The 24,265-nt window shown below is 39.8% G+C and overlaps 3 protein-coding genes and 1 pseudogene across 3 annotated transcripts; all 4 read right to left on the bottom strand.

Moving 5' to 3' along the window:
• Positions 1-983: 983 nt before the first annotated feature.
• LOC125191958 (7-deoxyloganetic acid glucosyl transferase-like) lies at positions 984-2,905 on the bottom strand (annotated as a pseudogene).
• A 3,365-nt stretch (positions 2,906-6,270) lies between these two features.
• Positions 6,271-8,284, bottom strand: LOC125202198 (7-deoxyloganetic acid glucosyl transferase-like). Its single transcript, XM_048100561.2, has 2 exons — positions 7,642-8,284; positions 6,271-7,390 (listed from the first exon to the last, which is right to left on the bottom strand). Exons 1-2 carry the CDS (start codon positions 8,171-8,173, stop codon positions 6,462-6,464), a joined length of 1,461 nt encoding a protein of 486 aa, XP_047956518.2. The 5' UTR covers positions 8,174-8,284; the 3' UTR covers positions 6,271-6,461.
• A 2,261-nt stretch (positions 8,285-10,545) lies between these two features.
• Positions 10,546-12,599, bottom strand: LOC125201953 (7-deoxyloganetic acid glucosyl transferase-like). Its single transcript, XM_048100258.2, has 2 exons — positions 11,997-12,599; positions 10,546-11,531 (listed from the first exon to the last, which is right to left on the bottom strand). The coding sequence occupies exons 1-2, from the start codon at positions 12,526-12,528 to the stop codon at positions 10,603-10,605; spliced, it is 1,461 nt and encodes a 486-aa protein (XP_047956215.2). The 5' UTR covers positions 12,529-12,599; the 3' UTR covers positions 10,546-10,602.
• An 8,648-nt stretch (positions 12,600-21,247) lies between these two features.
• On the bottom strand, positions 21,248-21,889 carry LOC148932103 (uncharacterized). The gene has a single exon (XM_089065000.1). It carries the CDS (start codon positions 21,887-21,889, stop codon positions 21,248-21,250), a length of 642 nt encoding a protein of 213 aa, XP_088921126.1.
• Positions 21,890-24,265: the final 2,376 nt, after the last annotated feature.

Genomic DNA, 24,265 nt, shown 5'->3' with positions numbered 1-24,265 from the left:
CAACGATGGTCTGGTCTGTGATCTTATCTCTGCAAGATCGCATTTGACTGACTGTTGCCATTGCCCTCGACAAAAAATCAGCCACAGATTCTCCATTCTTCATGATCAGCGTTTCAAAGTCACGTCGAAGTGATTGCAATCTCACGACGATGACTTTTGAATCTCCCTTGAATTCTTTCTGCAAGGTTGACCAAGCTTGCTTCGAGGTGGTCGCCATTGCAATTCTGGAGAAGACGCTATCGTGCACCGCTTGCTGGATGATCGCCAACGCCTTCGAGTCTTTCTTCTTGTTCTCCCGTAATCTGTTCGCCTCGTCAGTATCTGCATATCCCTGCTCCACGAAGTCCCATAGATCTTGAGACTTCAGTAGAGTCTGCATTCGGATACTCCAGTATTCATAGCCTTCTCCTTTGAAGACTGGAATGAGTGGTTGTGTAGCACTCATCGAACTCCCGTTGCTGGCCATCGTAATTGAACCCAGATCTAGATGCCACAAATGTTGGAACTAGAAAGTGAAGAACACAAAAGAAAGAAAATATTTGTATGTTGAACGTATATCAGAAGATGACTCAAAGTGACTTATTTATTCCACTAAAATGAGGTGCTATTTATAAGCCCTCTAAGAACACAACGTGCATAATATCTTAACTAAAAATAGCTAACAATCAGGAACACTATCTAAACAATACTAGCTAAGAAATAGGAATGCTGAAAACTAACAAAGACTAAGTCACGATAAGCTTGAGCCGTCAATTATGAGTCAGCAATCTTCATTCAACACCTTTTCCTTTCTTTTACTTTTTTATCTATTTATTTAGCACAACCAATATTCCTTTCTAAAAGTCCGTGCAAAAAAGTTTCGCCTCAACTATAAATAAATGGAGGGAGTACAATACTATTCATAAACATTTCACATACTAATATACTGCACAATTGCACCTGTCTCTTACGGAATACCAATTAATACCATTGTCAAAACATAACTATATCACCAACGACTTTATATATTGAATTAGGTCATCTAGATTATTATACGACGAACCCCCTTTACTAACAGTCATTTTCACAAGTTCAGCCAAATTTTCATCCCTTTCAATAAACTAATCTTTTCTCACTTCCATCAAATCCCTAATTGCCTTCTCAATAATCTTTCTATTACAAGTGTCTTTGATATCCAATCCGATCTTCCAAACCTCACTCACAAACCTACTATTCGTCGTTTGGTCCGCAAAGTAAGGCCAGCACACCATTGGCACGCCAACAGCAATGCTCTCAAGAGTTGAATTCCATCCACTGTGCGTCAGAAACCCCCCAACTGAAGGGTGGTTGAGCACCTTCTCTTGTGGGGCCCACTCCACAACGAAACCCTGTTCTTTAACACATTCCATTAATTCCACCAGAACTGGATCCTCTTCCTCGCTCCCGGTGATGGAATCCGGCCTCATGACCCACAAAAACCTATGCGAACTGTCGAGTAAACCGTACAAGAGCTATAACACTTGCTCTCTCGTCACAAGTGCTAAGCTCCCAAAGCTCACATAGATGACAGATTTAGGCGACTGCGCGCCCAGCCAATTGATGCAGCTCCGGTCTTCCTCCCATAGGCTGGCCGTGATTATCGAGGACTCCGCCTTCTTCTCCATCAGTCTGTATTTCACTTGCTCGTGGATTGGACCGATGGAGAAAACTCTTGGCACGTGTTTCTGTATCTCTGTAACTGGGTTCGTTTATGTCATCGACGCGGTAGAAACTCGGCAAATCACGCTTCCGTAGGAAACCTTCCATTGCTGGTATGCTTTCAATTAATTTATCCATCGATTTTCCTACGAAAAACTTAACAAACTAAAGAGTTAGACTTATGGAATTAGAATATGGAGTATGTAATAGGGCAAATTGTATGAAAAATAATGAAGTATATATTGTAATGGTATATAAAATTTTAGTCTATTACGCAATTAAAAAAATCAGATGGAAACAACATTAGGCAAATCATATATGCATCGCATTGTCACGGAGTTATACGATGTTATATAGTACTTCACGAAGAGAATTAGGACATGCATGTTATATGGAGTATATGTTAAATTTTTTGTCCTGATTTTGGACACTAATCATAGTTTTTCGTTATTTGACTTATAATTAAAATGCAAAGTTAGTAAAATATAAGAAAGATAAAAAAATATTTTTAGTTAAAATATTATAGATTGAATAGAAGACTATCTTTGTTACTCTATTCGTTTCAAAGATACATGAACTATTTTTTTATTAGTCTGTTTTTAAAAAATATGAAGTTTTTAATTTAAGAAATCCAAATTACGTGCACAATCGTAAATTAATTTTGACGGCCAACCCGAAAAGTGTATATTATCTGACCTCCGAAAGGAATTTCCTTAGCTTCAAGGAGCTGAGGGAAACGGAAAAGAGACCAAAAGAAGGAGGTGGTGGCAGTTCGGAAGTAGATGAGCGGAAGTCCATTCTCTTCGCAAAAGTCGGCGGCGAAATTCAGCACACCGTCGGCGACCAAGCAGGAAACCGGGCGACGGGTGGCGGAAGCCAAGAAGTTTTCTTGGATCATCATTTCCTTGAAGAGAGGGACTGTGACGTTATTGACGGAAGACTTGAACTCCTTGGCTTTGCTGCCGCTGCGGGGGTGGTCTTCGGGGAGGCCATCGGGGAAGGCCCGGAACTGGAATCCCGGGAAGCGGGCAAAGGTGGCAGCGACGGTGGTGTGCTGGAGGAGGCGGCGGTGGCTAAAGTCGGAGATGATGAAGGTGACGTCGAATTCGGCTAGGCAGAAGAGATGGGAGAGGTTTAGCATCGAGTTGAGGTGTCCCTGAAACGGCATTGGGAAAATCAGAACATGCGGCGGTGGCCGGAGATTTTGTTGGTCGGAAACGGAACTCATCTTCTTGCTGATAAATTTCCTGATACTACTATTAGGTAATTATATAAGAAGGGAACTTGTTTTAATTTATGATTTAGAGCCACCACTATTGATCGCTAGATTCCTAACTTTAGGACACGTGTTAGATAAAAATTAGGTCGATATTCATGTCATAAATTTATTTGCGAGTGTAATAGACTAAAAGTAGACTAAAATTAACGTTAGTTTCATAATAATGAAGGCAAAACTTTTCGGCATGGAGATTAAGAAAATTTGTGTTACGTGAGTTAAGTAAAAAGTGAATAATGGAAAAGGTAGAGAGATGAAAAGAGAAAAAAGTAAGAGAGAGTAAAGTATGTGTGGAGAAATATGTTGACTTTTACTAAAAAGTGAAATGACTCTATTACTATGGAACGTACCAAAATGGCAAAATAACTCTATTACTATGGAACGAAGGGAGCATGAGATAGGAACTTGTTTTAATTTATGATTGAGGGCCACTAATATTAAAACCTGCAGTTTTCCCTCTCCTCTATATCTCTGTCTTTTACTCATTTTTGTTTCTATTTCGCATGTGTAATTCAAAAACACAGTAACAGTAGTATCATTTAATAGGCTTGGAATGGTGGATAAATGATTTGGTAGTATGTATAATGGGTTCTAACATTATTCACTAAATATTAAAAATATGATTGTAATTCAAACGTAGAAATAAAAATGGTAACAGTGACTTGGTTATATAAAATCAATGCTAAAGTTATTTATGATTTTTGTGACTTCTGTGTTTTAGAGGAGTGCTATCAAATCGTGCGGATTGGGTAGTTATCGGGTCAACACGTTATTGACCCAACCCAATAAGGTCAATCCCAACCCATCCTGAAATCATCAGATTCTTATCGAGTCCCAACCCAACAGATTCGTGTTGGATTCGTGCGGATCATCATGTCATCCAGAAAAATGTCAGCCTTCTGTTAGTGATAGTTAGTTACTGTACAATATTATAATTTGACAGAACGCGATAACAATCAAAACATGATATTATATGACCCTAACCCGACCCAACCCAACCTGAAATCTTCAGGTTCTTATTAGGTCGACTCTATAAGAACCCAAATCATAAATGTACGTGTTCATATCAGGTTAACTTCGTGCGGATTCTTATCGGATCATCGTATCGGATTGTCATCTTTAGTTTGGACTTTGGAGGAGAAGAGGGTTCCAAATTATAGGTGGGTTTTTTAGGGACAAAAGTTTTTGGAAGACATTTAGCAAAAATATTCCATGTGTTGGGTGTAACACCTCAACCCCTCCGACGTACACATTTATAATTTATAAATATTCTCTTTGTCTCATTTGAAAAGAAACGTTTCCCAAAATAGAAGCAACATTATCTCTACTTTTTCGTCTCTCTTACTTTACCCTTTCTTAATTTTCTTGCAAAACAACAAATATAATCATACACAATATACAACAAATATCATAAACAATTTCATATCCATATGCATATATTAATTACATCCCCATCAACATACTATAATTACAAAAACTTCTAATTCAATCCATATAACCAAAAACATTAAATATCCCCAACAATTCCATATCTCAATCAACAATTCCATATCTCGATGCATATGCCTCTCTATTGAATTTATTATTCTGTGACAAATCAAGCCTGAAATCTGCCTAGATTCCTCTATGACCCGAAGGTCCCTCTGTAATTGGACTCATAGGTCCCTCTATGACCCGAAGGTCCCTCTATATTTTTTTTTCAGATCCAGGGCAAGACTGTCACAGATCCTCTTTAATCATATGCTTTTGAAAAACTCTGATGTCATATGAAAAACATATCCATTACAGCTATCATATATCCATATCATATTTCATCATCAATATCAAATATCGTATAAATGTATCTGATATAAATTATGTAATCCAAACTCTCAACACCAATATTGAAATCGATCATATAACGCATATAAAATCAAAAGAGTGATTTACACCCACCTGATTACGTCAGATAATCTAATCAAGCTCTGATTGTGATCTACAATACTCAATCCAATTAAAATGTTTCTTCGAGTAAAACAATCCCTGATTTTATTTTGTTCTCCTCTCTTTTTTTTCTTTTTTTTTTATACTTCTAACGAATCTATCTTCTTATACACTCCTTTCCCCGTCTCTCTTTTTTTTCACAAAGTATGGCTATACATTTCAATAAGAAGTCAACTGACGTGTGAAAAGGTTTTATTATCTTTATTTCAAATATTTGTATGATTGCCACTTAGTTGCTCGATTATAATACGTGTTTGTAGCACCAATATTTACTATGATGACATTGCATGGAAAAATAATATACTATAGTTTAAAATTATCCTTTCATATGTTTCTACTGTAATTTCCTCTCCATTAGTAATATATGCTATTCATTTCTATAGAAAATATACATAAATGTTTGACTTATTTCCAAAACAACTTTTGATTCATTTTCCTATATATATACACGTATGATAATAAATGAGGAATATATATATTATAGCTTATTTCTTTAGCTAAAATTTCATATTTAAACACATGCCTTTATAAATAGTATATTTCATGCACATTTTCTCTTCAAGCACACATATTTAAATTATACATGTAATATTTAAAACTAATTTATAATATAGAGGCATATTTTGAGTTAGGGATATCACATTGGGTACTTGGGTTGGTTTGGACTTGGTTGGACACTTAATTGGGCTCTTGGTAAAGTGTTGTTATGGAATGGGCCGCTTGTGGAAAACTTAAAATAAAACAAATCTTCTTCATCGTGGCGACGCTGAAAGGGAATGAAGAGTAAACATTCGGTTCTCAATTCGGTGTTTTTTCAAAATTAAACTGAACTGAAAAATCAAACATTCCTAAAAACAAAAACCGAACAACAAACACACAAAAACCGAACAACAAACACTGAACCAAACCAAAATTGTTTAACAATACCTAAAAATTCAAATATCATATAGTGTGTGCTACATTTATTTTAACAGTGAAAAATGACACATTTAAATTGTTTTTCACTTTGTCAACTTGAACTTTTAGCTTTTCATATAATATGAAAAAATCTTGTTTTAGTTTTGCTTTGTTTTTTCATGTAGTCGAACCAAATTAAACCAAAAATCAAAATTTTCTAAAAAAAATTGTACTGAACCTAAATTAAAAAAAAAAAAAATCAATTTGGCTCGGATCGGTTCGGATATTGAATTTTCTAATTTTTTGCCTACCCCTAGCCATCATGGAGAAATTCCGGTAGGTTAAGGGGTTCGGCAGCCCCTCCCACCCCTGATCGGCCACTAATCTCAATGACGAATATACATTAGCTGTCAGCCTGCCACTCAATGCATCATGTGTTTTGAACTTTGGATAATCTCTCTTTCAGTGAGTTCCACATATCATAACACAATAAGAGTTGAAATTAATATGTGGTACAATAATGTTGAGTCATCCGCTAGGTACTATTCATAATTTTTCATACTTATATACAGTCCAATTGCACCCTGACTATTACTCAATACCAATTAATACCATTGGCAATACATAACTATATCACCAACGACTTGATATACTGAATTAGGCCATCTAGATTATTATACGACGAACCCCCTTCACTAACAGTCATTTTCACAAGTTTGGCCAAATTTTCAGCCCTTTCAATAAACTCATCTTTTCTCACTTCCATCAAATCCCTAATTGGCTTCTCAATAGTCTTTCTATCACAAGTGTCTTTGATATCCAGTCCGATCTTCCAAACCTCACTCACAAACCTACTATTCGTCGTTTGGTCCGCAAAATAAGGCCAGCACACCATTGGCACGCCAGCAGCAATGCTCTCGAGAGTCGAATTCCATCCACTGTGCGTCAGAAATCCCCCAACTGCAGGGTGGTTGAGCACATTCTCCTGTGGGGCCCACTCCACCAACAAACCCTTCCCTTTAACATGTTCCTTTAATTCAGCCGGAACTGGATCCTCTCCGTCGCTCCCGGTGATGGAATCCGGCCTCATGACCCACAAAAACCTGTGCGAACTGTCGAGCAAGCCGTGCAAGAGCTCTAACACTTGCTCTCTCGTCACAAGTGCTAAGCTCCCAAAGCTCACATAGATAACGGATTTAGGCGCCTGCATATCCAGCCAATTGATGCAGCTCCGGTCTTCCTCCCATAGGCTGGCCGTGATGATGGAGGACTCCGCCTTCTTCTCTGTCAGTCTGTATTTCACTTGCTCATGGATTGGACCGATGGAGAAAACTCTTGGCACGTGTTTTCGTATCTCTGCAACTATCTGCCCCTCTAATTCTTCACAGGTGTTGAATATGGCGACTTGTGCCCTCTTAATCAGCATCGTTACAGCTATAACTTCCTTGAGAACGGGGTCATTTAGGTCGTCGACACGGTAGAAACTCGGCAAGTCACGCTTCCGTAGGAAACCTTCCATTGCTGGTATGCTTTCAATTAATTTATCCATCGACTTTCCTGCAAAAGCATTTAGAAACTACGGAGTTAGATATATTTTGCAGAAGATTAATGAGAATAGAATATATGTCAAATTCAAATTTTATATTCGTCACATAACTTTAAAAATCAGCTGGAAATTATGATGTTTGGATTTGTCTATGTATCGAACCTTTTCAATTAAATTGTTACAACAACTTTTCTTTATATTTCTTAAAATTCGTGTGAATTAATATGAAATGGAGGAAATATTAAAATTTAGTCTAATTAACCTTGGAAAGGAATTTCTTGAGCTTGAAGAAGCTGAGGGAAACGGAAGAGAGCCCAAAAGTAGGAAGTGGTGGCAGTTCGGAAGCAGATTAAAGGAAGTCCATTCTCTTCGCAAAAGTCGGCGGCGAAACTCAGCAGACCGTCAGCAAGGAAGCAGGTAACCGGGCGACGGGTGGCGGAAGCCAAGAAGTTTTCTTGGATCATCATTTCCTTGAAGAGAGGGACTGTGACGTTCTTGACAGAAGACATGAACTCCATGGCTCTGTGGCCGCTGCGGGGGTGGTCTTCGGGGAGGCCATCGGGGAAGGTCCGGAACTGGAATCCCGGGTAGCGGGCGAAGGTGGAGGCAACGGTGGTGTGCTGGAGGAGACGGCGGTGGCTGAAGTCGGAGATGATGAAGGTGACGTCGAATTCGGCTAGGCAGAAGAGATGGGAGAGGTTTAGCATGGAGTTGAGGTGGCCCTGCACCGGCATCGGGAAAATCAGAACATGCGGCGGTGGTCGGAGATTTTGTTGGTCGGAATCGGAAGTCATGTTGTTACTTGTTGGGGTGAATTTTCTGATTTTTTGGCAATTATTTGAGAGTGGAAGTGGTTTTGATTGATGATTGTGGGGCACCAATATTGATTGCTAGACCTCTTAGAGCCGTGTATAGGTTGATATTTTTTGGATTTTGTTATTCGTGTAAAATTCAAATCCGTATCTCTTCGAGATCCCAATATGCTTTCTTAGACAGCTAATGAAAGTATACGGGAAAGTTATAGATAAATATTTATGATTGTGGGGCAGAGGCCAGCAACCTTATTTAGGGGTGGGTAGGTACGGTATACCTTACCGAAACCACCATACCGTATACCTTATCGTAAATACGGTATGCGAAAAAGTTATACCTTTACCTTACCAAAGTTTTCGGTATACCGGACTTCGGTATACCTTATTTTCGATATGATGACTTTCCATACCAATACCGTACCTCATTTTCGGTATACCGTACCGAAGTTCGGTATACCTTACTTTTGCGGTATACCTGACTTTCAACATCAATTAAAATAGAAAATTAGAGTTTTTAGAATATTATTTATATTGTATAATTTTGAAAATAAATTAAATATAATTTATTCATAATTATATTTATATTTCACAATAGATTTTATAATTTAAAAATATATAAAAAATATTTTATATAAAATTGTGTTTATATTTTTGCGGTATATACCTTAGTTTACGATATATACCTTAATTTACGGTATATACCGAATTTCGGTATGCAGCGGTATACCGCGGTATTTGAAAATTCATACTGTTACCTTACCGGAATCTTTCGGTAAGGTATCATACCGTACCGAAAGTCACGGTTTACCGAAAATTCGGTATTTTCGGTATTTTTTTCAATACGATAAAACCGGTATTTCAGAATTTCGGTATTTTTCCCCAGCCCTAACCTTATTGATTGATAGAATCCTATAGTTTTAAGTTATTGATTGTGGGAAAGCTATTTGCCGTTCCGGAGGAAAGAGACGGGAGAGGACGCAATGCAACAAGCATCCCGTCACCCAAGCATCATGCACTAACGAGGTGATGGAGGGAGTAACGTACCTCCGTCCCTAAAAATTTGCCACTTAATTCTATTTTCGTCCGTTTCAAAAATTTATCACCTTTCACTTATACTGTTTTTATAGTAGACCTCACATTATGCTAACTCATTCTCACTAACATTTCATTTTAATATAAAACTATTTTAAAATAAAGTAGAACTATAATTTCACAATGACTTAATTAAAGTCATTTTTACAGATAGGTTTTTCAACTTCAATACTCTACTTATAATTTTGAGGTGGCACAATTAGTTTTACACTTAGATTGAGTTTTTTTTTTTTTTTTTTCTTCTATAATATAACTATGTTAAAATCAATGTTTAATACGTTCCAATAATTCCGCCGGAACTAGATCCACTCCGTCACTCTCGGTGACAGAATCCAGCCTCATAACCCACAAAAACCTCTTGAAAATGTCGAGCAAGCCGTGTAAGAACTCTAACACTTGGTTGGACCCTTGGGCTCTTGACTAATGTGTTTTTGTGAAATGGGCCACTAGTGGGCAACCCAAAATATGACAAAGTTTCATCCTCAAAGCAACGCCAGAAGCCCATGAAGGTGGTGAACATTCGGTTTCAGTTTGGCGTTTTGCCAGAATTAAACCAAATAGGAAAATCAAACTTTACTATAAAATGAAGCTACACCAAACCGAAATCTAAATAAAATCGGCCCTTTAAATCAAACTGAAAACCAAAATTGTATAACAATATCCAAATATACTAGTATCAAGAATTATGTGTGCTACATATATTTAAATGGTAAGAATAGCGCATTTGAATTGTTTTACACTTAGTTAACTTGGATTTTTAGCTTGTAGGCATAAATTTAATAAATAGATATAATGATTAATATAAACATATTTTATAATATAAAAGTAAAATCGGTTTAGGGTTTAATTTGGTTCTTTATACTATATTCGAATTGAACTGAAACGAACCAAACCGCCAAACTTTTCTAATAAAGTTAACTTTTAAAAAATGAATAAAATTTTATAAAACATCGATTTGGTTTGAATCGAATATTCGATTTTCAATTTTTTTTCTCTCACTCCTACCGATCACGGCGAAATTACAGTAGATTAAGGGTTAAGTGGATATTGGGGGGCATGCGCCCTCCACCCGGCCCTTAACAACCGCCACTACTCTCAGTCACAAATATACAGCTGCCACTCAATTTATCGTGTGTTTTGAACTTTGGATAATCTCTTTGAGTACCCCATCTCATAACACAATGGGAGTTCAAATCAATATATTTCGTACAATAATGTTTAATGTGGATGGTCACCCAATAGGAGGTATGCATAATTTCACGTAATGCAAAGTAACTCTAACTTTATTCAACACCAATAATACAATTGGAAATCCATAATCAAATCACCAACGACTTAATATACTGAATTAGGTCATCCCAATTATTATATGACGAACCACCTTTACTAATAGTCCTTTTCACAAGTTTAGCCAAATTTCCTGACCTTTCCATAAACTCATCTTTTCTAACTTCCATCACATCTCTAATTGCCTCCTCAATAATCTTTCTGTCACAAGTATCTTTGATATCCAATCCGATCTTCCAAACCTCACTCACAAACCTACTATTGATCTGTTGATCCCCAAGATATGGCCAACACACCATTGGCACGCCGGCCGCAATGCTCTCTAGGGTCGAATTCCATCCACTGTGCGTCATAAACCCACCAACCGCAGGGTGATTGAGCACCTTCTCCTGTGGGGCCCACTCCACCAACAAACCCTTCCCTTTAATACGTTCCATTAGTTCCGTCGGAATTGGATCCTCTCCGTTGCTCCCGGTGACAGAATCCGGCCTCATGACCCACAAAAATCTATGCGAACTTTCGAGTAATCCATGCAAGAACTCTAACACTTGCTTTCTCGTCAAAAGTGTAATGCTCCCAAAGCTCACATAGACGACGGATTTAGGCGGCTGCGCGTCCAGCCAATCGATGCAGCTCCGGTCTTCCGCCCATAGGCTGGCCGTGATGATTGAGGACTCCGTCTTCTTCTCCATCAGCCTGTATTTCACTTGCTCGTGGATTGGACCGATGGAGAAAACTCTTGGTACGTGTTTTTGCATCTCTTCAAGTATTTGCCCTTCTAAATCTTCACAAGTGTTGAGTATTACGGCTTGCGCCCTATGAATCAGCATCACTGCAGCTACAACTCCCTTGAGAGTGGGGTCGTTTATGTCATCGACACGGTAGAAACCCGGCAAGTCACGACGCCGTAGGAAACCTTCCATTCCCGGTATACTTTTTATTAATCCATCCATCGATTTTCCTACAAAATTAGATATATTTAGCATAAGATTTACTATAAAACTCGAATATAATAATGCAAATTATCATAAAAACAACAAAGTTTAGTTAAATTCTAGCCTGCCGTAGCAAATTATACTATATGACAGCAGAAAAATCATATATTCAAAAATTCTCTTGACGTTTTTTTGTCAAATCATGGTCTATCTCGCAACTTAAAAAATCGATCAGTAAAATTCATAGTGTCTAACATTATCATTTGTACTACCGTGAGATATTCATGTCACCTACACGTGAAATTTAAATTAATAATGTGGTTACGTAGACTAAATGACCGGAAAAATTCGGCCTGGAATAATCGCAAACAAATCCAAACATCATTATTTTTCCAACTGGTTTTAAAGTTGCATGAAGCACCATAATTTGACCAGACTCCGTGGTTCTTTCTTCAATTTTCCAAATACAAAATATAATTAGTTTTACTGACCTTCGAAAGGAATTTCTTGAGCTTGAAGAAGCTGAGGAAAACGGTAAATAGCCCAAAAGTAGGAGGCGGGGGCAGGTCGGAAGCAGATGAGCGGAATTCCGTTCTCTTCACAAAAGTCGGGGGCGAAACTGAGCAGACCATCGGCGACGAAGCAGGTAACCGAGCGACGGGCGGCGGAAGCCAACAAGTTTTCTTGGATCATCATTTTCTTGAAAAGTGGGACTGTGACGTTTGCGACGGAAGACATAAGCTCCATGGCTCCGTGACCGCTGCGGGGGTGGTCGTCGGGGAGGCCGTCTGGGAGAGTCCAGAACTGGAATCCCGGGTAGCGGGAGAAGGCGGCGGAAGCGGTGGTGTGCTGGAGCAGGCGGCGATGGTTGAATTCGGAGATGATGAAGGTGACGTGGAATTCGGCTAGACAGAGAAGATGGGCTACCTTCAATATGGGGTTGAGATGGCCCTGTACCGGAAGCGGGAAAATCAGTACATGCGGCGGTGGTCGGAGATTTTGTTGGTCGGAAACGGAAGTCATGTTTGTTGGGGTGAATTTTCTGGTTTTTTTGGCAATTGGTTTTATAATTGTTGATTGTGGGGGCACCAATATTGATTGTTGGACCTCTTATAGCAGTGTATTGGTTTATATTTTAGTGTTTTTGGTTTTTTTCTGTCTGATGATTTAATTTGAGATTTGACTATTCGGGTAAAATTCAATTCGATGTCTTCGAAGTCCCTTTATTTTCTTTGAAGTATTTATGATTCCGGCCTACCTTATTGATTACTACTGGAGGTCCACTGTTATAAGACCATGTAGACCAGATTTTTTAAAAATGTAATATAAAGTGAGGGATAAAATGTTATGAAAAGTGGATTTTATTTTTATATATTAATTTTATAATAAAATATAATTGGGATAAAGTTAGTAGAATATGGATTCATTATAAAAAAGTGACAGTAATAAAAGATAAATGAAAATTAGTGGACAAATGAAATGATAAAATAAGACATTTATTAGTGGACGAGAGAGAGTAGGTTCCTACAAACGTACAATTACAATTGGAGTTACACTTTTGCTTCTCACTCTAGATCTCTTGTCTCAATCAATATACTCACCATTTGAAAATAAAAGGAGAAAAAACTTATCAACCGCACAAGGGAATCCATAATTTACAAAAAAAATTAAAATATTTTTGTAAATTTTACTTCAATCTATGTGTTTTAATTGATATAGAGTATACTCTGGCCATGATAATCAAAAATCATGTTTTTTGAGTATTTGTTTTTGGTTGTATATAAAAATTAATCTCAATTTTATTGTAAACTTTTATCTTAAATGAGAAATGCGTCATTATTTAGTGATGAGATTTCAATCACTTTTTTCGTAGTATTTTTTTTAGTTTACTAATTTGTAATAGTTGGCGCATTTTTATTTTTCGCAGACAAGATTTAATAAATTTACGTGTTAAAGGTTAAAGTGAATAAATTATTGTAAGAAATTGAATAAAGTAAGAAAAATAAAGAAAGAGTAAAATATGGATTTTTCAATATCTGAATGTGAACATCCACTTACCAAATTGCACACACAATCATTTTATATATGTGCGTATTGTAAAGAATAAAGTATGGAAGAGAATAAAGTTTCCACTAAAACTGTAACAGTCCGGCATTTCTAGGGTATAATAAATATGGTGATTGTTAACTAGGCGAACTTAAGGCAACAAGAAATGTAGACTAGGGTTTCATTTAAAGAGATTTGACCAAGTGTTTAATGAAGATCAACGCAACAAGTCAACGGCTTTAAATACGAAGATCAAGATTTAATAGATAGCATAGGCTAAGCTCAAAAATCAAAGGTTTATTGTAGCTCCAACAAAACGCAATAATTCACATTATTCCAAATCAAAGAAATAAGTTCACAACAACCAAAGATAATAAGTTTCAAAATATTCAGCGGAAGCATTCCAAGAGAAAGCGAAGCCATGTATGAGGACACGACTACACTCAAAATCCCAACCATCCATATTATTCGATTCAACCATCTCAACACCACCGACCGCCCGTCGCCGCTCAACCTGCACATAGGGAAAACATATGCAGGGCTGAGTATTTTAAACATACTCAGTGGACTCATGCCAAATCATTTTATAGTTATGCCACCCTTACCATAGTGAACTCGAGGTCATTTATTTAAAGATAAGCATCGAGTATCACAAAATATTTCATGGACTGGCCAGTCAAACAATACCTCCCATTTTCTCATCAATCATCATTTCATATGGTGCGACGAAGTGTGGCCACACTTTTGCCCACGAGATCGGCCGACTAGCAAGGACGGCTCCCGATCTCCCGTGTACACTAGCCTGATAGGGTTTGCGGCCCTACTCAGACCCGAATTCGTTTTTATAGCCCTTTAGCCTAATGAAGCGTACTCACAATCTAGGCATCAGGCACACACAATATCCAAAAATAATTCATAGGCATGGCATAACAGTTTAATCCATCCTTATTGCTCCACTTTCATAAATTTGCAACATAAGAGAGAGTTTAAGAATAAAGCCCACCTCGATTTCCTTCGAGTTCAAAAACGCACTTCTTCTTGTTATCACACCGGGAACGCGAACTATCACCTTTAGTTCATATATTTCAAATAAGTCTCAATCATGGATCAAAATCATGCATGATCTCATGTTTCCCTTTTCCCATCGATTATTTTCAATATCACCAATCAAAATCAAAGTACGATTATCATATCGTTTTTATTCACACAACAATTCCAGATTTATCATCAAATCGTGTCACGCATGAGTGTTTCCCACACACAACACACGCACACACACACAACACACGTGTGCATGCATACCGAGGCATGCACACACGCACACGGTCACACACCCACACATGCATCAAAATTTTCACTCGATCTAAATGCATGTGGACTCAAGAACACCGATTGATCGGTAGAAGAAGAGAAGATCAAAATAAAAGTACCTTTTTCAAAAGAACAATCGTATGAAACAAGTAGAATCTTGATTCTTCGACAAAATCTTGAATTGCAGCTTCAATTCTTCCCCAAATGATGAAGAATTAATGGAGGAAGTAAAATAAATATTTGAGAGAGTGGGAGAGAGAAAAGAGCGACGTGAAGTAGAGTGGGGGGGGGGCGGTTTTTCTGATGCTAGGGTTTTGGGTTCTCACTCTTATTTATAGAGTGCGAGATATAATCCAATAATTAAATAAATAAAGATTTGGAAAGATTTGTTGGTGAAATTGGCGTGAAGTAGGGGAGAAAAGTACGGAAATTTCGAATCTTAGGCTATTATTTAGCCTATGATTTATTTTTGAATATTTCACGGAGTAGAATAAAATATCACGGAGCAAGAAAATAATAATAAATCTCCCCAAGATATATGTAAATCTCCCCAAGATATATGGAAAGTGGCATGATTTTCAATTCCTTAGAAGGAATTTAATTTAAATCCTAATTTAATTAGGATATGGAAAAATCTTTTTAGATTTGGCAAGATATGCTAGGATATTTGAATTTATTTATGGAAGAGAATAAACAAGGGATCAAGTAATATAGTAAAAATAATCCCTTCTCCCATAATATAAGGGATTTTCGAAAATCCCCTTATATGACAAGGGTTTCGAAAATTTCATCAACAAAATAAGGAATATTCGGACTTTGGATTTAATTCGGATAATTATCCCAAACAACAATTTAAATCCAAGAAAAATAGGATTTCTTTCCAATAAATAGGAGGGGTCGAAAATTCCACATAATTAAATAATGCTCCTATTAAATTCTCACTCATCCCTTAGGAAAATGATTCACCACAATATTATTTTCCCCGCATCCAAATATTCACATTTTCGAATTTCATCTCCACTTCACATTTTCCAACGACTTTGACCATTCCACGGCCACGTTATATTTTCCACCATGTTGACTATTCAATAGCCACGTCACATATTCAACAAGTTTGACTATTCAACTCAAACTTAATCTCATATCGCAATTAGGTCACAAAGAGTATTGCAATAAATCATTCATCATATAATTCCACATATCATAGCATTAAAAGCATTTAATGCAAAAATTTCCACGTCTCTAAAATTAGGGTTCGAAAAAGCGGGATGTTACATCCTACCACTCTTAAAAAAAAATTTCGTCCTGAAATTTGGTACTTCATGGAAAAAGTTCCGGGTACAGTTCCATCATCTTATCCTCAAGCTCCCACGTGGCTTCCTCGTATTCGTGGTTTCTCCAAAGTACTTTCACGCTAGCAATAGATTTGTTCCTCAAGATTTGAACTTTACGGTCCAAGATCATCTGAGGTCGTTCCTCATAAAATCCGGATTCAAAGCAACTTCCTCGTAGTGAATCACATGTTTCGGGTCGAACACGTACTTTCGCAACTGCGACACATGGAAAACGTTGTGTACGTTCCCAAGGTTTGGCGGTAGCGCTAATCGATAGGCTACGAGTCCTACTCCTTCGAGAATTTCATAAGGACCGATAAAACGTGGTTTCAACTTTCCCTTAACACCAAAACGTGTTATCCCTTTCGACGGGGATACCTTGAGAAATACTTTATCACCGACTTGAAATTGTAAGTCGGTCCGTCGGACGTCAGCGTAAGACTTTTGTCTGTCTTGGGCTTCCTTCATTCTCACACGGATTTGTCGAATAATTTCAATCATCTCCTCGACTGCATCGGGTCCAAGTACCCTTCGTTCGCCAACTTCATCCCAGTAGAGTGGTGATCTACACTTTCTTCCGTATAAGGCTTCATACGGCGCCATGTTAATCGTTGTTTGGAAACTGTTGGTGTAAGCGAATTCGATCAACGGTAGTGCGGTCTCCCAACTTCCGCCTCGGTCGAGCACCACGGCTCTTAGCATATCCTCGAGAGTTTGTATCGTCCTCTCGGATTGTCCATCGGACTGCGGGTGAAACGCCATGCTAAAGTTCAATCGTGTTCCAAGCTCGCGCTGTAGACTAATCCAAAATTTTAATATGAACTTCGGGTCACGATCAGACGTAATCGTCACTGGGACTCCATGCAATCGCACGATTTCTCGTATGTAGATACGCGCTAGTCTGTCCGATCCGTGAGTTATCGGAATCGGTATGAAATGCGCACATTTGGTGAGTCAGTCTACAATCACCCAAATGGCGGTGTTTCCTTTGAGAGTCTTTGGCAAGGCCGTCACGAAATCCATGGTGATGTGCTCCCACTTCCACTCGGGTATTTCCAACGGTTGTAATTTTCCATACGGTCGTTGATGTAATGCCTTCACTTGTTGGCAGGCTAAGCAACGCTCCACAAACGTCGCGATATCCCTCTTCATGCCATTCCACCAAAATGACTTCTTCAAGTCTTGGTACATCTTTGTACTTCCAGGGTGAGCAGTATATGGAGTCTCATGAGCTTCGCTCATGATCTCGTTCTTGAGTTCCTCGTTGTCGGGCACGTATAGTCTTCCTTCAAAGATGAGAGCATTATCGGACTCCTCACTAAAATTTTTCCGACTTGCCAGTTCTTACTTCCACTCGAATCTCTTCGAGTTTCTCATCCATTCGTTGCGCTGCAACGATTCTTGTTTTCAAATCTGGCTCCACCACTAAGGTGGCGATTCGTCCTTCCACCGTTTCAGGTGCCTTTATCACTTCCAATCGCAATCTACTAAACTCTCGTATCAAACTTTCCTCTTCCGTCAGGAAAGCTAGTTGCGAATGGTTCTTTCGGCTCAAAGCATCTGCCACCACATTTGCTTTGCCGAGGTGGTAATTGATACCACAATCGTAGTCCTTCACTAGTTCGAGCCATCTTCGTTGTCTCATGTTCAAGTCCTTCTGCTCGAAGAAATATTTCAAGCTTTTGTGGTCCGTAAAGATTTCACATCGAACTCCGTAGAGGTGATGACTCCAAATCTTTAGGGCGTGTACCACTGCTGCTAACTCCAAATCGTGTGTTGGGTAGTTCAACTCGTGTGGTCTCAACTGTCGTGACGTGTAGGCGATCACCTTGTTGTTTTGCATCAACACTCATCCTAGTCCAACCTTCGAAGCATCGATGTAGACTACGTAGTTCACTCCAGACTCGGGCACAGCTAAAATTGGCGCGGTTGTCAACTTCTCTTTCAAGAGTTGAAAGCTTGCTTCACACTCTGGGGTCCAATTCACCTTGACTCCCTTCTTAAGTTGTTGCGTCATTGGTCTCGCTATCTTGGAGAACCCTTCTATAAACCTTCGGTGGTATCCTGCCAAGCCTAGGAAACTCCGAATCTCATTTGGGGTTGATGGTGACTTCCATTGTTGCACGGCTTCAACTTTGGCGGGGTCCACTCTAATTCCTTCCGCCGATACAATATGTCCAAGAAAGTTTACTTCTTTCAGCCAAAATTCACACTTGCCAAATTTGGCGTACAACTTCTCGTTTCTCAAAGTCTCCAAAGCGATTCGCAGATGCTCTTCATGCTCCTTCTCGTTCCTCGAGTAGACTAAAACGTCATCGATGAATACTAGGACGAATTTATCCAAGTACGGATGGAATATTCTATTCATCAAATCCATTAATACCGCTGGGGCATTCGTTAATCCACACGGCATCACCACAAACTCGTAGTGGCCATATCTTGTGCGAAATGCAGTCTTCGGTATGTCCTCCCTTCGAACTCTTAGTTGATGATATCCGGACCTCAAGTCCATCTTCGAAAACACTCCAGCTCCTCGAACCTGATCGAACAAGTCATTTATCCTCGGCAGTGGATACTTGTTCTTAAGAGTTAACTTGTTTAGCTCCCTATAGTCGATGCACATCCTCATCGATCCGTCCTTCTTCTTTACGAATAGAACTGGTGCGCCCCATGGCGAAACACTAGGCCTAACAAAACCTAGGTCCATGAGCTCTTGGAGTTGTATCTTGAGTTCCTCCAACTCTTTAGGTGCCATTCGATACGGTGCCTTAGATACGGGTGCGGCTCCCGGCTCGAGATCAATGGTGAACTCCAATTGTCGATTTGGCGGCGGTCCAGGTAGCACTTCGGGAAAAACATCTGGGAATTCCCGCACTACAGCGACGTCTTCCACTCTTCTTTCATCATTCTCATCGCCGTGAAGATAGACGAGATAGGCAGGTCGCCCCTTTCTCATCATCGCGGTAGCTTGCAGTGCAGAGATTATCGCGGTTCGCCAGTTCCTCGAGATGCCATGATACACGATAGGTTCCTTTCCCGGAGCTTGTAGGGATATTTGCCTCTCCTTACATCGAATCGTCGCGAAATTCGCGGCCAACCAGTCCATTCCTAGGATCACGTCGGTATCTCTCATCGTCATAACTTGCAGGTTGTGAGCGACTAACTTAAGTTCTCCCATAACAATTCCTATGTTCGAGCATGTTCTAGATATTTCTATCATTCCTCCTACTGGTGAGGACACCATCATTCTATGTTCAGATTCGCTAGAAGGCAAACCCAAAGTGTGCACACATAATTCAGATATAAACGAGTGCGACGCGCCCGTATCAAACAACACAACCACAGGGGTGTTGAGAATTTCGCCCATACCTGTCAAATTTCCTTTCTCGCGTTCATCTTGTTCTTTCTTCGACTTCTTTTGCTCCAACACGTACGCTCTAGCTTGTGGAGGAAGTCTTGGGCGGTGAAGTTGTTGTTGCCGCGACGATGGGTCGCGATTTCCTCTTGCTTCATTTTGCGGTGCCCTCGATTGCTGACGGGATCCTTGATCGTTCTGCCTTGATCCCGATCCTACCTTGTTATTTGCACACTCCCTAGAGAAGTGGCCGTTTCCTCCGCAGGTGTAGCACTTGACGATGTTCTGATATCGGCATTCTCCGAAATGGTACTTAGAGCACACATTGCACTGCGTTGCCCTGGGTCGATACTCTCCTCTCTGGCTAGACGTATGTTGCCCTCCTCCGTGCTGGGATCGATGCTGATTCGACTGGTGTCGCTTCCCATCGTAGAAATTCCTAGAATCCTCTCACTTTCTCTTCTCCCGGGAGTGATGTGATGGGGGCAGAGACGGTGTAGAGTTCTCCTTTGTTCTCTCTCTAGGCATTGCGGCTTCAATATCCAACGCGAGTGCCAAAGCTTTAGCGTAGGTGAGTCTCCCTCGACTGGCCAACGACATCTTTATCTCGGACCTTAGTCCCTCACGGAACTTGTCCGACAGATTCTCGTCAGTGTCGACTTGATCAGGGGCGTATCGGGTCATGCTGTTGAGCGCTCGATCGTACCTGGTCACAGTCATGCGTCCTTGAGTCAGATTATGGAACTCGGATGTCTTTGCTTTCCGGTAGCTCTTCGGCACATATTTGTTGTACAATTCGGTCTTGAAATCTTCCCACGTCATTGCTTCTACTTGATCTCGCGTCAAGGTCTTCGTTCTAGTATCCCACCAAAAGTCGGCTGCCTCGGTTAGTTGGTGAGTAACACAACTCATCCGTTCCCTATCATTGCATCCCAAGATTGCGAAGATACGCTCTATCGCGCGGATCCATGCTTCGGCCTTAGCCGGTTCTCCAAGTCCATCAAAAACAGGTGGTTTCTGTTCCAAGAACAACTTCACTATTTCCCGATTAACCGGGGGTGGGGGAGGCGGCGGTGTCTGAATTGACTGCGTCACACTCTCCTCGCTCGAAGGCGGAGGTGTCGGTTGACGGTTATGGCGTCTCGGCGGCATTCTGATTTATCAATACACGGATTATTCTCAATATTCTAACAACAGTCACGTGGTATAACAAGGTTCATGGGACAATTGTTTTGGTGCATATGGCCAAGCAAAAAGTTCGTCACATAGGTGGGTTTCACAAGTAGTGTCAAAGCATCACAAAATTGGTTGCACCATAGGGTATCAAAAGAATCATTGGTCCTTATCAACAAGGTAACTGTAATCAAGTGGCACTTATGCAATTCAAGTGGCAAGTATAAGGCGCAATAAGGTCTTCAAAGATAGTGGTGTGATGATATGATGGCATGATAACATAGTGATAGACGATTTTCTCAATGGCATAGGAATAACAGTATGGAAATCCATCACATTATAAGGTAACGACCACGGAATGAAACGTAAAAATTCTCCCCATAGCATAAAAAAAACGTTGCCTCAATGAGGTCTTAGTATCAACGGAAATTTCCAAAAGAGCATTAAAAAAATAAGGCAAGAGTTTAGCAAAAATCATCAAAATATAGGGGAAGCAAAACAATGTTTTCTACGACCAACACTCCTAGTCAATATCATTCATATCCTCCTCGGAGTCCTCATCCTCATCAACATTTCCCATGTCCAGGTCGTGTCCCTCCTCGAAAGGCTCCTCGTCCTCGCTTGGTCCACCAACATCCAGGGGCGGAGGGGTTATCGCACGCATGTCCTCCACGTTCCCATTTATGACCAACGGGTTAGACGTAGGAGTCCTAAGCCTTGGTTTAGTGGGGACACGATCCACATGCGGCTCCTTATCACGACGATATCTCCATCGACGGGCTTGACTCGGCGGATACTTGTGCGCTGGGGGACTAAGCGGCGGTCCATCCCTTGCGGCTGCCATGGCTGGGAGTAGCACTCCAATCAAGCCGATCATATCGCCTCGAGGCTTGTACTCGGGCGGACTAAACCACGTAAACGGTATCGCAGCTTGAGCAGTCCATTCACTCCATGGGGAAGGCAGGCTGTGGATCAATCTCGAGATCCCCGCGTGATGGGTAACTCCCCCATACGCGTATGCATCCATCCAGCGATCGTAGAATTCAGTGACGTAGGTTAGGAGAAAGGACTTTCCATCCCACTCAAACTCTTGGTAGGTTTCGACAGGGAAAACCTTGTTCTTCGCATAACGGTTGCGCATCGGTGCGTAATACTGGTTAGGCATCTACAAAAGAAATCTCAGCATCAGCACAAGAATGAACGGAATTTCATTTCCGAGGCAAAAGGCTCGTATATATACATATATATTTTTTGCATTTTGATAGTTCGCAATTTCGTTCTCGCAAGTTCGTTCGCCTCGCATTCGGCGTTTTTATGCCTCCAAGTTCGATATCGTCATCCAAATTTTCCAATCACAACTCGATTTTCAACTAAGCATAGCATGCTCAAGCTCAACTTATAACGTTGTTCATCGATCAGTCATGAAATCACAAATCATATAGAATTTCCATAGAGTTTTATTCGTTCAACTCATAACGGTCTTAACATATAATCACTTGCATAACAACATTCATCATTTGTTTTGCATAATCACACTTTGCAATTTCGCATGCATGCATAATCATCATTTTATACTCCAACACAAATTTCCAAATATCACAACAACTTCCATTCGCTTCAACTTCCAACTTTTCATAATTCAAATCAATATTCAAAGATACGGGTTACCTCATTCTTCGTGGTTGAGCGGAGACGAGTCGTGGTGTTGAGTCTTCGACGATATTATTTAATCATTTCCCACAAATTTCATAATTTTATTACAACAAGACTCTTGGGTCCAGAGTGGAAAGAACTGAGGCTCTGATACCAACTGTAACAGCCCGGCATTTCTAGGGTATAATAAATACAACGACTGTTAACTAAGCGAACTTAAGGCAACAAGAAATGTAGACTAGGGTTTCATTTAAAGAGATTTGACCAAGTGTTTAATGAAGATCAACGCAACAAGTCAACGGCTTTAAATACGAAGATCAAGATTTAATAGATAGCATAGGCTAAGCTCAAAAATCAAAGGTTTATTGTAACTCCAACAAAACGCAATAATTCCCATTATTCCAAATCAAAGAAATAAGTTCACAACAACCAAAGATAATGAGTTTCAAAATATTCAACGGAAGCATTCCAAGAGAAAGCGAAGCCATGTATGAGGACACGACTACACTCAAAATCCCAACCATCCATATTATTCGATTCAACCATCTCAACACCACCGACCGCCCGTCGCCGCTCAACCTGCACATAGGGAAAACACATGCAGGGCTGAGTATTTTAAACATACTCAGTGGACTCATGCCAAATCATTTTATAGTTATGCCACCCTTACCATAGTGAACTCGAGGTTTTGCATTTATTTAAATATAAGTATCGAGTATCACAAAATATTTCATGGACTGGCCAGTCAAACAATACCTCCCATTTTCTCATCAATCATCATTTCATATGGTGCGACGAAGTGTGGCCACACTTTCGCCCACGAGATCGGCCGACTAGCAAGGACGGCTCCCGATCTCCCGTGTACACTAGCCTGATAGGGTTTGCGGCCCTACTCAGACCCGAATTCGTTTTTATATCCCTTTAGCCTAATGGAGCGTACTCACAATCTAGGCATCAGACACACACAATATCCAAAATAATTCATAGGCATGGCATAACAGTTTAATCCACCCTTATTGCTCCACTTTCATAAATTTGCAACATAAGAGAGAGTTTAAGAATAAAGCCCACCTCGATTTCCTTCGAGTTCAAAAACGCACTTCTTCTTGTTATCACACCGGGAACGCGAACTATCACCTTTAGTTCATATATTTCAAATAAGTCTCAATCATGGATCAAAATCATGCATGATCTCACGTTTCCCTTTTCCCATCGATTATTTTCAATATCACCAATCAAAATCAAAGTACGATTATCATATCGTTTTTATTCACACAACAATTCCAGATTTATCATCAAATCGTGTCACGCATGAGTGTTTCCCACACACAACACACGCACACACACACAACACACATGTGCACGCATACCGAGGCATGCACACACGCACACACGGTCACACACCCACACATGCATCAAAATTCACCGATTAATTTTCCCCTTCACTCGATCTAAATGCATGTGGACTCAAGAACACCGATTGATCGGTAGAAGAAGAGAAGATCAAAATAAAAGTAACTTTTTCAAAAGAACAATCGGTAGGAAACAAGTAGAATCTTGATTCTTCGACAAAATCTTGAATTGCAGCTTCAATTCTTCCCCAAATGATGAAGAATTAATTGAGGAAGTAAAAGAAATATTTGAGAGAGTGGGAGAGAGAAGAGAGCGACGTGAAGTAGAGCGGGGGGGTGGTTTTTCTGATGCTAGGGTTTTGGGTTCTCACTCTTATTTATAGAGTGCGAGATATAATCCAATAATTAAATAAATAAAGATTTGGAAAGATTTATTGGTGAAATTGGCGTGAAGTAGGGGAGAAAAGTATGTAAATTTCGAATCTTAGGCTATTATTTAGCCTATGATTTATTTTTGAATATTTCACGGAGTAGAA

This window comes from Salvia hispanica, chromosome 2, assembly GCF_029641045.1.
Source record: "Salvia hispanica isolate PSC_SH4W2 chromosome 2, Shi_PSC_v1, whole genome shotgun sequence".
NCBI lineage: Eukaryota > Viridiplantae > Streptophyta > Magnoliopsida > Lamiales > Lamiaceae > Salvia > Salvia hispanica.
Note: the sequence above shows the minus strand (reverse complement) of the source record. Positions and strands in the feature narration are given on the sequence as shown.